The sequence below is a fragment of the Daktulosphaira vitifoliae genome, unplaced genomic scaffold (assembly GCF_025091365.1).
Source record: "Daktulosphaira vitifoliae isolate Bord-2020 unplaced genomic scaffold, ASM2509136v1 Scaffold_1, whole genome shotgun sequence".
In the NCBI taxonomy this organism is placed as follows: Eukaryota; Metazoa; Arthropoda; class Insecta; order Hemiptera; family Phylloxeridae; genus Daktulosphaira; species Daktulosphaira vitifoliae.
Genome location: NW_026099572.1, coordinates 74,304,515 through 74,318,019, shown reverse-complemented (window position 1 = coordinate 74,318,019; position 13,505 = coordinate 74,304,515). Strand labels below are relative to the sequence as shown.

The window sequence follows — 13,505 nt, the reverse complement described above, 5'->3', positions numbered from 1 at the left end:
AACAAACGTAATGTTTAATTTACTGACAGAAGAAAACGTTTTAAAATTTGAAAACATATACCTCTATACAAAAACTCCGGATCAACGTAAATATAAAATCTTAGAGAATTTTATCAACGACGTAGAAGGAGTAAACATATACGTTTACACCGATAACGATCAAGTATTAGCACCGGAAAAGGTAACATCTAATTCTATATTTATATTTGACGACGTCGTATGTGAAAAACAAAACAACATAGCATCGTATTTTTGTAGAGGTCGACACAACGGTATCGATATATTTTACTTATCGCAGACGTATTCTCGTATACCAAAACAACTCATCAGAGACAAAACGAATATGATTATTTTATACAAACAAGACGAAACTAATTTAAAACACATATATGATGATCATTGTTCGTCAGATATGAGTTTTATAGAATTTAAAGAAATGTGTGCTAAATGCTGGAACTCTGGTAGATTTGAATTTTTGTTGATAGCGNGAGACTAGTTTTAGAGCGAGGGAAGGTATCGCAAAAGTTTCGATATTTACATAAAAAGAGCTGATTTTTAAAGAGCTTGATTATTAATACAAAATGGAGTCGGAGGAGAATATAACATCAAGTATTATGAAAGCTAAAAAAAATATCAGGAAAAAATTACTGGAACTCAAACGTGGTGTTGAGGAAACTAGAGAGTTTGTTCGCAAGCATGCGACACCTATCGTTGAACCTCTAGAAGAAATTGCACGACAAACAAAAAATTAATTTAAAAAACGTAAATCAAACGATGCAAAAGAAAACGATGGCGAGGAATATGATGAAATTGATAAAAATAAAACGATCGTATTGTCTAAACCGTTACAACAACATCAACAACAATCAAACTTTGATGCGGCGTACGGTGTAACCGTTAATGATGACGGAGACTTTAAAATGGGTGATAAAATGGTAATCATTGATGAACATATGGGTAATATCAAGATCGGTAGTCTAAAACAAGTGCCATTGACAAAAGGATTACACGAATTGTTATTTAAAAAGATACCTAACGTCGATTTAATCACTTCTGAGGATATGATAACGTATAAAAACTGTCTCATACACACTAGAGTACATAGAAATATTAACGGAAAATTGAAAAAAAATCAAGGATAAAAATATAAAAATATAATAAAACAGTTATTTAACGGGCGGCAACCAAGCGAAAACGAAAAGTTTGGTGGCGGACTACCGTTTTTATCTGTATCAAATAAACGAAAAGAATACATATATTGGGANATATCAAATAAATGAAAAGAATACATATATTGGGACGATATAAATGAATTAGTACAGCGTCTGGCTATTTTACACGCGTCTAAGCATGCCGGCAATACGGGAGTGTATAACGAAATAATATCCTTGGAAGAAGAACTTAGAGAAAACGGAGTAATAAAATGAAAACTGTTAAAGAGCAAATAGCGGAGGAGATACACGCACAAGCAAGAAAGAAATTTCCGAGACGTATCGTAACGCCTTACGCTAAAGACAACACGTGGCAAGCGGATCTCGTCGATATGAGAAAGTATTGCAACAAGAATAAAAACTTTACTTTTATTCTTACTGTGATAGATGTATATACTAAATACGCATGGTGTATACCTTTAAAAAATAAAACCGGTAAGGTGGTGACTGCAGCTTTTGAATCAATAATAAACAACTGTAATAGATGTCCACTGTACATAACAACAGACAGGGGATCAGAATTTTTCAACAAAGATCTGAAAACTTTTCTACAACAGAGAAGTATAAAACATTTTCCTACATATTCGGCGGTGAAGGCATGCGTAATCGAACGTTTTAACCGTACGCTTAAAGAACGCATGTGGAAAAAATTTANGCTTAAAAAACGCACGTGGAAAAAATTTACCGCTTCAAGATCTTACCAATGGTTGTCAATTTTACAAACAATAACAAATGATTATAACAATAGTATTCATTCGGCGATCCGTCAAACACCAACACAAGCATCGAAAAATCCCATTACCGTACGGTTCTATCGTTTACCGAATCACTCCAATATTACGCGAAAAGTATTTAAAATTGGTGATGCTGTGCGTATAAGTAAAAATAAAGCCGCTTTTGTTAAAGGATATACTCAGAATTGGTCGAATGAAATATTTTTCATAGATAAGATAAAAGAAACAATACCCGTAGTATACGTGTNTGATAAAATAAAAGAAACAATATCCGTAGTATACGTGTTGAAAGATGAGAATGGTGTATTAATTAACGGAACGTTTTATCGGGAAGAGATAAAAAAAACAAAATTTCCACATACGTTTCTTATTGAAAAAAATTTACGATACAAAAATGATCACTGTCTAGTTAAATGGTGTGGTATAAAAAAAAGCAGTTGGATACATAAAAACGATTTAGTATAGTTTCAACAATCATAAAAAATGGATCAATCAATAGTAGTCGATTTTCAATGCATCGTAGACTACAAATGTAAATTAATTGTAAAAGAATTATCAGTATACACGTTTGATAGTTTAAATCATTATATGTTTAAACCACCTGATAATTTCTACATGACGACTAAGTCAGCTAGAGTCAATAAGTGGTTACATCGAAATAAACACAAATTACATCATACTGACGGTGAAATTGATTATACAAAGTTACAGACGATATTGAATGCTCTCGCATTCAATATCGTAATAATAATAATACTAATATCAATTCATCAAATGTTACATGTTTATTTCATAAGTACAACGATAATTGTTGTACAAACAACCGTGTTAAAGTGTTATATTCTTGGTTAGTCAATAATTGTATAATGTAAAATAATTGATTTAATCACAATCATGTAAATATAAATAATAATAATAATAATAATAATAATACATTTTGTTTACTGCAAAAATGAGTCAATAAATATTTTTATACACTATGTATTTTGCGTTATTTTTATACTTATAAATTGTATAATTTTCATATTTTAAAAATATGGAAAATATATGAGTGATATCATTTTCACTTTGATAGCAATGGTAGTAAAAGCAATTTTACCCATCCGACAATAACAAATATATAGAAATGCTCGAATTAAATAAACGACATTATTTCACACTTAATACATAGATAATAATGCTATATATTCTCCTTGATATAAACGTTTAGATTTCGTATTATGTTTGCGTTAAAATATAATTTCAGAAAACCCATTGATTTCACTTATTCATCTGCGTATGTAGATTATAGCTCACAGAATAATGTACATTCATGACCATTCAGTACATACATACGTAGATTTTCAATCAATTTATTTCAATAAACAAAAACAAGTAGCATAACTAAAGAATATAAATATTCTTCGTGTAAATAAAAGTAAGTATTACTATATACATATTTTAACTACAAATAATTATTAAATATTCCATAATAGGTTTACAAAGAATAATAAAAAAGATTATTCCAATAATTATAGAATAAATCATTTTTATTATAATTATTAATTATTATATCTATATATATATAGGTAAGTTGCCATTATATATCCGGAGTAGCATATAGTCGCAGACTCAAACACGGTGAAATTTTATCATAAGTATACTATATTATACATCATATTATATTCATACAGATAATTTATCATGATAAATAATGATATTATTAATTTTAGAGACAATAACTTGCGATGATCAAGACATTTCAAATATACATAGAAAAGGTTAAGTTGGCTGTACAAGTGAAAACACTATAGAAAACATCATTAGCATATTTATCATAGATAATAAATAGATTGGATAGAAAATAAAATTATTATTAATAATTTAATTTTAAATACTTATATTTTATTTTTATCACATAACTTTATTTAAAATAATTTTTTATAAAACTAAAGTAAACTTAACAATACATTTCTCTTTATTTACATAAAAAAAAAAAAATATATATATATATATATCATTTAATTTACAAATTAACAAATTTGTAACAATTTAAACAATTAGGGATTTCCAAAATAATTACTTACATAATTATATACAAATTTTAAATTTACAAAGTTATATAGCACATGAATAAAATTATTTATAACAAATTTACATTAAGTTAATAGGTAAAGATAGCTAAAATTTGATTGTTAATTTTTATTCCGAAGTAGAGGGAGGGATATCTTTATGACCCCAAGCTAGTGTATCGTTACTGTTGGGTATTTGATACCGCTTGTCATCTTTAAATTCTAAAGCGATTTTATTAATTTTTTCAGTGAATAATTTATGATTATATGATCGAAAAACGTACATGGTGCGTAAAATTTTTATATTATGATAAGTTATACAATTATAATAATCATCTACGGATATATANCATGATAAGTTTTACAATTATAATAATCATCTACGGATATATATTTTTTAACACCCCTTTTTTCAAACCTTTATTTTTTTTCCCCACTTCTTTTCCACTACGCATCATATACGTTTTGCTACATATACCAATATATTCATTTAAAATTTTTCCACCCATTTCATCTTTCATTAGACCAATAATTTTTTTATTGACAAGCGGCATACCGTATACATTGTTAGGATCATAATTACTAGTATCGAATTTAGATATATTTTTTTTCATATCATCATACACATCTACCGTTTGTATTTCATAACACAAAGAGTCGGTATCTGTATATACTAATTAACATTTATCACTATACATTTTTTTCATAAAATTATAGTGAAAATCGTATATGACAGTCTTTGAAATTTCTAACACTGAAACCCTACATAGCAAGGTCTATCATATACAATCTCCACTTTTTTTAAATGGATGACTGACATGTTACTGTTAAATATTGACACACTATCAAAGTTGGGTTTTGCTATTAGCACACTAGCCCCATTACGTTTTCCCATTTTGTTATAATTTTTACATCGACTCTTTTTTCAGGATTCTCTAAGCATTTTCCGTATATACAATTTATCATCAATTTAAAAAATTCAATTTCGAAAGTCGACTTGGCTTCTGTACGTTTTTTAGTATTTAAATCTATATATACCTTCATCCAAGCCGACTGTTCAAATTTTAATACTTTATTAATTTTTTTTATTTTAACCCCTAGACTAATGGCCTGTTTCAACGTTCGATAGTGAGCGATATAATTTTTTTTATCATATAAATTTGGAATTAATTTTTTGAATTTAGATCCAGGGGGTATAATATTCTCCGGACATAAGGGTAAGTCAGAATGATCGTTATGTAAATTCTCACCGTGTTCTATATCTACATCTAAAATGATCCCCCAATTATTATCATCCGCAATTTTTGATATATCTAAATCATTAATTTCATATTGTGTCATCCATTTAAAATTTCCATATGGAAGATGCTGACTCAGTGCAGCACCATACAGATTGTTTGCATCGAGGTATAAAAAATATGTTGATGGTTTTGAAGAATCATAGTCATCGCAATATTTATTATTAGCTTTACTATAATGAGATGAACATTGAGATACTCCCCCTCGAATTCCATTATTAATAAAGCTAATCATTTCAATATCAGTCATCAATTCCAATTTTACCCCGGTAATTCGCTTCATAGCTTCGAAACTTAATCCGGGTGAAGTTATAAAATGACAAGAATCAAGCCCATAATTTTTTAAACAAACATTTTGAAAATTTTCAAAAATATCAGCTAAAAGAGAAACATCAGTTCTTAAATATAAGTCGGAATAATCCCCCAAAGTTAAACAGTTAAATTTATCCCAAACTTTTTTTGCATGGACATAATCCTCGTCTGTTACTTCACTCGTATTCAATAAACTACGGAAGGCGGATTTTGGTGGTAACGTGCATTCGTTCAGTACATTTATATCAGTTACATATTCGTCTGGGAATACACCCTTACGACACATCAACTTAAATTTTTCATCATCAGAATACATTTTCCTAGTTAATTTAAACTGGTCGAGACTCAAAGTTTCAGCTAATTTTTCTAACGATGATGGCATAAAATTTAAAGAATCAATAAATTTTATAGTAATCCACTTGTCATTTAATGTTTTTACACTTTTTTTTATAGCCATATATTTTTCGTTTGTTTTAGCTATAACTTCGATTCCCTCGTCGTCACCACCAAAAGCGAGTTCCCCAATAATGAAATGTGAATCATAGTTTTGCATATTATGCAAAATTACCGGGACAAATGATGGTATTGAACATTTCAGATTACAATCTCTATGTGCTGCACCTCGATACTTACCCGTTAAGTGACAGTGATCCATAACCTTCTCATGATAGCGTAGATTACCATTACAAATGTGGCAAGTGACTGCCATATTATAACTATATTCTTGTTGTGTAGTTAAAGCTTCCATGGAAAGAGGGTTAGAATAAATGTCACTTATACGGATAATATCTTCTCTAAGTCTAGAAATAAACACCTTCATGCAATCACCCCCGCGGTATTCCTCCATGCGATCCAAATTTTCGTCATAAGAACATTTAATTAAATAAGAAAAACTATATGGTTCATGGACTGAAATTTTATTTGAATATGAATTAATTGGATTAGGATCGCATGTAGCAATAGGTGTTAAAATACTTTCAAAATCTGCGTAGATTACGTATTCCACGGGGAATTGCATATGGAAATTTTGAAATTGAACTATGTTTTTTGGGGGGGTTGATAGTATTGTTTTTACTTTCATACAATTATCTTGTTGGTGAGAATTTAACTTATGTTCGGAATAAAAAAATAAAATACAGCCATCGCATAGAAATTTACGTGTCTTATGTTTAGAAAGCTGTGTAGATACCAACCGTTCCATGTTAGAAATACAACAAAAATGTCCGAAGGGTTTATCATTTTGATCTAAATATAATAAATTTACGTGTTTGCGGCGTTTATTTTCGGTTAAGTGCAACGGTCCAGCAATTTTTTCGTTAACATAAGTGTAAACATTTACACTTATTTCATTCATTTTTTCAAATTTTTTAATATGTGATAGTGCCAATGGGAGTTGTAACCCCCGAATTTTTAATACAGTGTTGTAATGCGGATATGACTCTGGCTTAGTCGCATCTACAGAACGTGACTGAACCGGAAATAAACCCGCAACCACGGCCCAATAAAAACAGTCTTGTTCCCTACATTTAACATTAACTATGGCATTTTTGCGCAATAATTTTTTTGGTATATCTAAATTACACCCACCCCTCAATGGATCATATTTAAAAATATTAATATCCAAAAAAACTATTGCACTAAAAACCCATCCGCTCCCACGCGTTTCAACCTCTTCGGACTTTTTTTGCAGTAGATGTGTAATAGTAGTAACCCACTCTGGAATACTACTGGATTGCATTAAAATAAATGGTGGGANGCACTCTGGAATACTACTTGATTGCATTAAAATAAATGGTGGTGTAGCGTTACGCTACAGCTTTAGCATTGTTTTACAGTTGCAAGAAAGTCCGCTGGACAGCGCTGTTTGACAACCCTTATTTAAAAGAATGTAAATTAATGTATTTTTTTTTATTTTTTATTATATTTATCGTAATGATTATTTTATGTTACATATCAGACTTAACGAGAACTCGAAAATGAAATAATAATAATAATAGGAAATTAGAATACGCATTTGTTTTTTGGAGGGTATTTAAAAAAAAATAAATTATATGTGGGCAATCGTTCTACACTACTCAGGTGGTGACGGGTAGCATAAAGTACACCGTAACTACTTGTACAATTATTCTATAAGAATTCTAATAGTTTTTTCATTATTTTTCTTTTCTTTGTGTTATTTAATAACATCGTTTTACTAGTGATTGCAATATTAATTGCCAACTAGTCTTCATCCATTCATCTTTCCATTGAGTAAGTTTTCTTTATTTTTTCCTTATAACTTAACTCTTATTGCATATATAATTTTCAACGGTGTTCGTAACTAAGCGTTACCAACCGTGATCAAAATTATATATTCTTTTCTTTAAAAGTTAGTATTAATCTTCAACGGTGATCATAACCATCGTGTTATCAACCGTGATCAAGATTACTAGCTTTTCCTAAGTATTCCTCTTTAATCCTTTGTAACGGTGCTCGTAATAAACGCTTTACCAACCGTGATTCAAAGGGTTAGATTCCACCACTTACATAATACAGTTCATCTTCAACGGTGATCATAACCTCCGTGTTATCAACCGTGATCGAGATAACTGTCTTTTTGTAAAAATCCCCTTAACCTTTTGCAACGGTGTTCGTAACTACTCGTTACCAACCGTGATCCAGAGGGTTATACTTCTACTTCACCCCAAATTAAATAGTTTCTAAAATAAGACTGATATGGTAGTTAGCTGATTAATATATATATATATATATATATATATATATATCTTTTTTAAAATAAAACAGAACAAATCGATTATTCGAACAATTTGTGTTTTATTTTCATATTTAAAGTTAGTAAAAAACAAATTTAAAGAGATCAAACGTAGAAACGTTTCAGTGGGATAGATAGATTTTGAGTTATTGTAGGTATCTCTACATCATCCTTATTAATATTAATTTTTTTATAAACAGTTACTAAATCTAGTGAAGTTTTTATAGCTTTATGTGATATTATTGCATTTTTCCATACGTTTATGAGATCCGTAGAGTTTTTTTGAATAAATTCTAAAATTGAAAATGAATTGTTGTTCTCTATTCTATATATACATATATTCCCTGAAAATATGGATTCGATTTTATTTGCGGTGGAAGTTTTTGCACAATCNGTGAAAATATGGATTCGATTAATATTTTCACTTTTTAATTTCAACTTACAAAATTCATCATCGCTGTCCTGAGTATTGGAAAATAATATATTATTCCTTTCACTTTCCTTAACATTATTAACTTGATGCATTATTTCCTCTAATTGTAAGTCGCTAGCATTTGAATTCTAAAAAATATGAATAATATTAAAATATATCTTTTGAATAAATATACATATTTTTATGTAAATGATACTCACAAGCGTTTTCATATGTATGTGCAATTTATTTAATCCTGAAATTAACGGAGGAGATGATTTTGTAATAGACACTAAAAAATTATTAATAGTTAACTAAAATATATACACATAAATGTAAAAATTAAACATACAGTAATCATTATCATTTTTCAAAGTACTTGCATTATAATTCACATTATTTCTCTCGTTAACTATAATTAAATAATTAAAATATATTATTATTATTATTTTTTTTTATTTTTAATATAACATAAAAATAATATAAATTATAATGTATACTTACGGGTTCCGTAAACATTTCTTGAAGTGCTGGCTTCGTAGTTAACCATGTTTATCCCATTAATCGATTTTGTTTCGTTTTCAGTAAACACAGTACATAATTGTAAATCATCATACGACTCTAGCAAATAAATTTTATTTATTAAACATTGTATTATTTATTTATTTTATTTTGTCTTCATGGTGAACATAGCTACCGTATTAAAAGATATATAAAAGATTTTGTGTTAAAATTCTTGGTTTTGTATTTTATTTTATTTTAAAATAACTTACAAAGGGATTACACTGATTTTCATAATTATTATATCAATTTAATTGACATGATATAAAAAGTTAAACATATTTAAATTTTTTTGCTTCTTTTAAGTCGAGAAAAATAACTTTAAAATTAGAACTAGTTAGATTACCATTTTTATAAAATGACATTGCGACGTACGGTTTTGAGACGTTAACACTTGTGTCTTTCACGCCTGTGGCACTGAAATTTTTAAAATTTTTTCTTAATTCTTTTTGAGTTAGAAAAAATTTTTAACTCATTTGATTTTTATCTCATTTAGATTCAATAACTTCAATAAATATCATGTATCCCGTTACTGTAGTCTCCTCTCGTGGAAAGAAATTCATATTAATATTTTACTATGTGGTTATTTTTTGTAGCATTCATTTATTTTCTCAGCTCTCACTTGACTTACTTTTTTTTACGATACATCAATTGTTACAATTCGTATCTAGTTAAACATATTACCCTCAAAAATTGAAGATAAATTCCACTTTATCAATTAAAAAGTTACTCAGCCTACATTCTCCATATAGACAATTAAAATCATTCATTTCTAATGTTTTCTAAGCATTTATTATCGAATTAGATTTGATATTATAATAGGTTACAACTACAAAATTAAAAATTTTACTTTGTAATTGATTAATTTTTAGCTTCGATGCGAAGCTGAGAAGGTTTGGTTTTACTATAATGTGTTTTTTTTTTGTGTCTGTTACTCAGCTCTCACTTATTTCTTTCAACGATACGTCAAAAGATCACAAATCGTATCTAATCAAAGACATTACCCTTAAAAACTGAAAAAATTTCTCTCATACCCCGTAAATGGAGGAAATCTCCAAAAAAATTATAAATTTAAAAATGGCTTTGAATCGCTAAAAAATTGTAAGCTAAACTAATAAAGATCAGCCTAACTTTACAAGGACCCCAAGAAGGGTCCACCCTGGGCCGAGGCAAAGCCGGAGCACCAGGGATTTTGTACCTTATTCTATGTGGAAAGGTAATGAAAAATAGGAATTCTTTATGATAATAATGATTAAAATTTATTAATTGTTAGAAGTTCATTGTTTTTTTTCTTTTTTATTATTATGATAAATAAATTTTAATGAACAATTCAAGCATATTAATAAATAAAATATATTGAATCAAATTAACAGTATGTGAATTAAAATACTATAAACAAATAAATGATGGTCAAGGATTCTAAAAGAAAATATGAATAGGAAGCCTAAGATAATAAATATGAAACCACAAGTCATAACAGAAACAGGTAAATGAAAACAGATCCAGTTAATATGATTCCTGCCCAATAAATTATCTTTTATTTACATGCATTATTTGGCACACATAGCGGTAACATTATGATTTATTGCAATTAGAACTAAATGTCTACAGACATACAGGCTTCAGAACGGCCTTTGTATTTTGTGAATTGTATAATTACACATAATCAGTATTTAACAGTCCATTTCAGAACGACTCGACATATCAACTATTAACTGGATCAATTAATTAATTTAATAATGTACCAACAAGAGAAAACAAAGAAAACAGGAGGGTAACGTGAGTATGACAGATCCATCGTGTGGGTCAGGGTAAAATGGACATGTCACCAACGTCAATGGGTATCCCCTACATAAATGTAGGGGACCCATTGAGATGTTCACCATGTCCACCCTGACCACACCCGAGGACCTGTCAACTTACGTAAGGTGAAGAAAGAAAATTAAAGAACAGAAAGAATTGACCATATAACATAATCTCAAATCATAGTTACAATATCTATAGTCATTAACTAAAAAATAAGAGGATGACGAAATAATCATAGCCCATAACATAATGAAGTAATTTACATATGCAAAACAAATTATAACAAACAGAAAAGGATCAAAAATATATCATGTGATAATACTTCGTTGTTGAATGCCCAAGAAAATGTATTGGTGTTGATGCCATTATGATGGCCAAGCCAAATTGAAAAAACTTTACTCCTCCATCACGGATTCGTAACACATGTCAAAAATATTGAGGAGACAAAACCATTCCAAACGAAGAAGAAGTAGTGAAGAAAAAAAAACGAATGATGATTGAGAGCTTCTTTTTTGAACATAACCATATTTTTTCTTATGTCAGCTTGATCACACATGGGAGAGGGTACTTGACAGTGTGTTCATTATTATGGTTTTAATCATATAAAAAATTTAATTATATTTGTATTAATAATTCGCTTATTCTATTAGATCAAGGATGTGTTCATGAAATATTGATTCTGCTTTGGTTTCTTACATGTGTATAAATAAACTAAAAATAATAATTTTATTATTTTTCATGGAATACCGACTCTTTGTGTTATGAAATACAAACGGTAGATGTGTATGATGATATGTAAAAAATATGTCTAAATTCGATACTAGTAATTATGATCCTAACAATGTATATGGTATGCCGCTTGTCAATAAAAAAATTATTGGTCTAATGAAAAATGAAATGGGTGGAAAAATTTTAAATGAATATATTGGTATATGTAGCAAAACGTATATGATATGATATGATAGTGTTTTCACTTGACAGCCAAAATAAAATTAATAAAATTAAATCTAATAGTTAATAGACGAAACTAATTTACTTTATAAAGGTTGAAAATTATGTTTACATAGATTATTTTTATTGTACAGAAAGACTTAGCTTATTTACAGGTAGCAGTCAAAAGTTGAAGAGTGGATTTAAAAATCGTCGTATGATACATCTTGTTTGCATGTACAACTTAATTGTATCACGTAAACAAGATGAATGTTAGCATTAGCATTGAAACTGGTTTTCATTTGACGATTTATATTAGCCAATATAGATTCAAAGTAAGATTATGATTATGAATATTAAACATAGGTTTAACTGAGCTTAACTCGACTCAGCATATGGCGAATTTGGTACCGACATACTATCGCACCCCAATTACCTATCTTAATTTTAATTTGGATGGCGAGACTGTAGATGAATATTCAGAGTGGTATTTATAATTTGTAAATAATAAGTTTGTTTTGTTGTAAGTTAATTATTTTTTTCTTTCCTATTTTGTATATAATATTAATAATAATATACATTAAGGCTAACATAATTAGCCATTGCTTCTAGTGTTATGCATGTGACAGGATGAAGTACAAGAACAGGTATAGATCTTTAAACATAGTTGTTTCATACACATATTCTATTTTACATCATGAAATTTAACATTTTTACATGTAATAATGAATACTGTACAAATATGTGCGGTACAAATCCACCATACAAATACCTTGTTATTTAACCGACAAATGTATAGATGTTTTTATTTTAACTATATTTAATATTATTTTTTAATATCATTATAATAATTCTATTGCAGTGATTGATATGTCAAAGCAGACCGACACAATTACAGTCCCGTCTTTTGACCTACGTATTGAAATTGAAACATTAACCACGTTCGCCGCTAATACAACTGCATATGCTCTAGTAATTTCAGACAATGTATTTACATATACACCTTTTGACGGTACCATCCGTATATTTTAACATTTTTTACATGTTTATGTAAACATTTATTACAAACCTTGCAATTAATATTATCATTATAAAATAAATATATTATATACAAATAACAACAATTTGTTTTTCATTTTAGATTATAAGTTTAATAGAAAAAACTAGTACAATATATAAAGTTATTGTTCATAAATTATTAATGTAAGTTAATTTTCTGACGTGATTGGGTTTCGGCCATTGTGAAGCCCATGAACTATAACTATTTTCTTGGGTATGCACTGTTGTATTGAAAAATGTTGGTCCATCATTTTCATCGCACATTTCTTCTTCTTTTTTCTAAAACATAATTATAAATTTAATAACAATAAAGGTTATGACAATCTATGTTCATTAAACTCACATTAATTTGAAGCATGTCTTTGGACCATGACTTGAC

At 28.6% G+C, this 13,505-nt stretch overlaps 1 protein-coding gene and 1 long non-coding RNA gene across 2 annotated transcripts; one reads left to right on the top strand and one right to left on the bottom strand.

The window, feature by feature from the left end:
- Positions 1-3,214: 3,214 nt before the first annotated feature.
- On the top strand, positions 3,215-3,838 carry LOC126898154 (uncharacterized). Its single transcript, XR_007702227.1, has 3 exons — positions 3,215-3,362; positions 3,514-3,582; positions 3,658-3,838. It is a non-coding gene; the product is annotated as an uncharacterized LOC126898154 (long non-coding RNA).
- A 4,625-nt stretch (positions 3,839-8,463) lies between these two features.
- Positions 8,464-9,779, bottom strand: LOC126895461 (uncharacterized). Its single transcript, XM_050667327.1, has 5 exons — positions 9,678-9,779; positions 9,275-9,391; positions 9,123-9,182; positions 8,992-9,062; positions 8,464-8,919 (listed from the first exon to the last, which is right to left on the bottom strand). The coding sequence occupies exons 1-5, from the start codon at positions 9,694-9,696 to the stop codon at positions 8,464-8,466; spliced, it is 723 nt and encodes a 240-aa protein (XP_050523284.1). The 5' UTR covers positions 9,697-9,779.
- Positions 9,780-13,505: the final 3,726 nt, after the last annotated feature.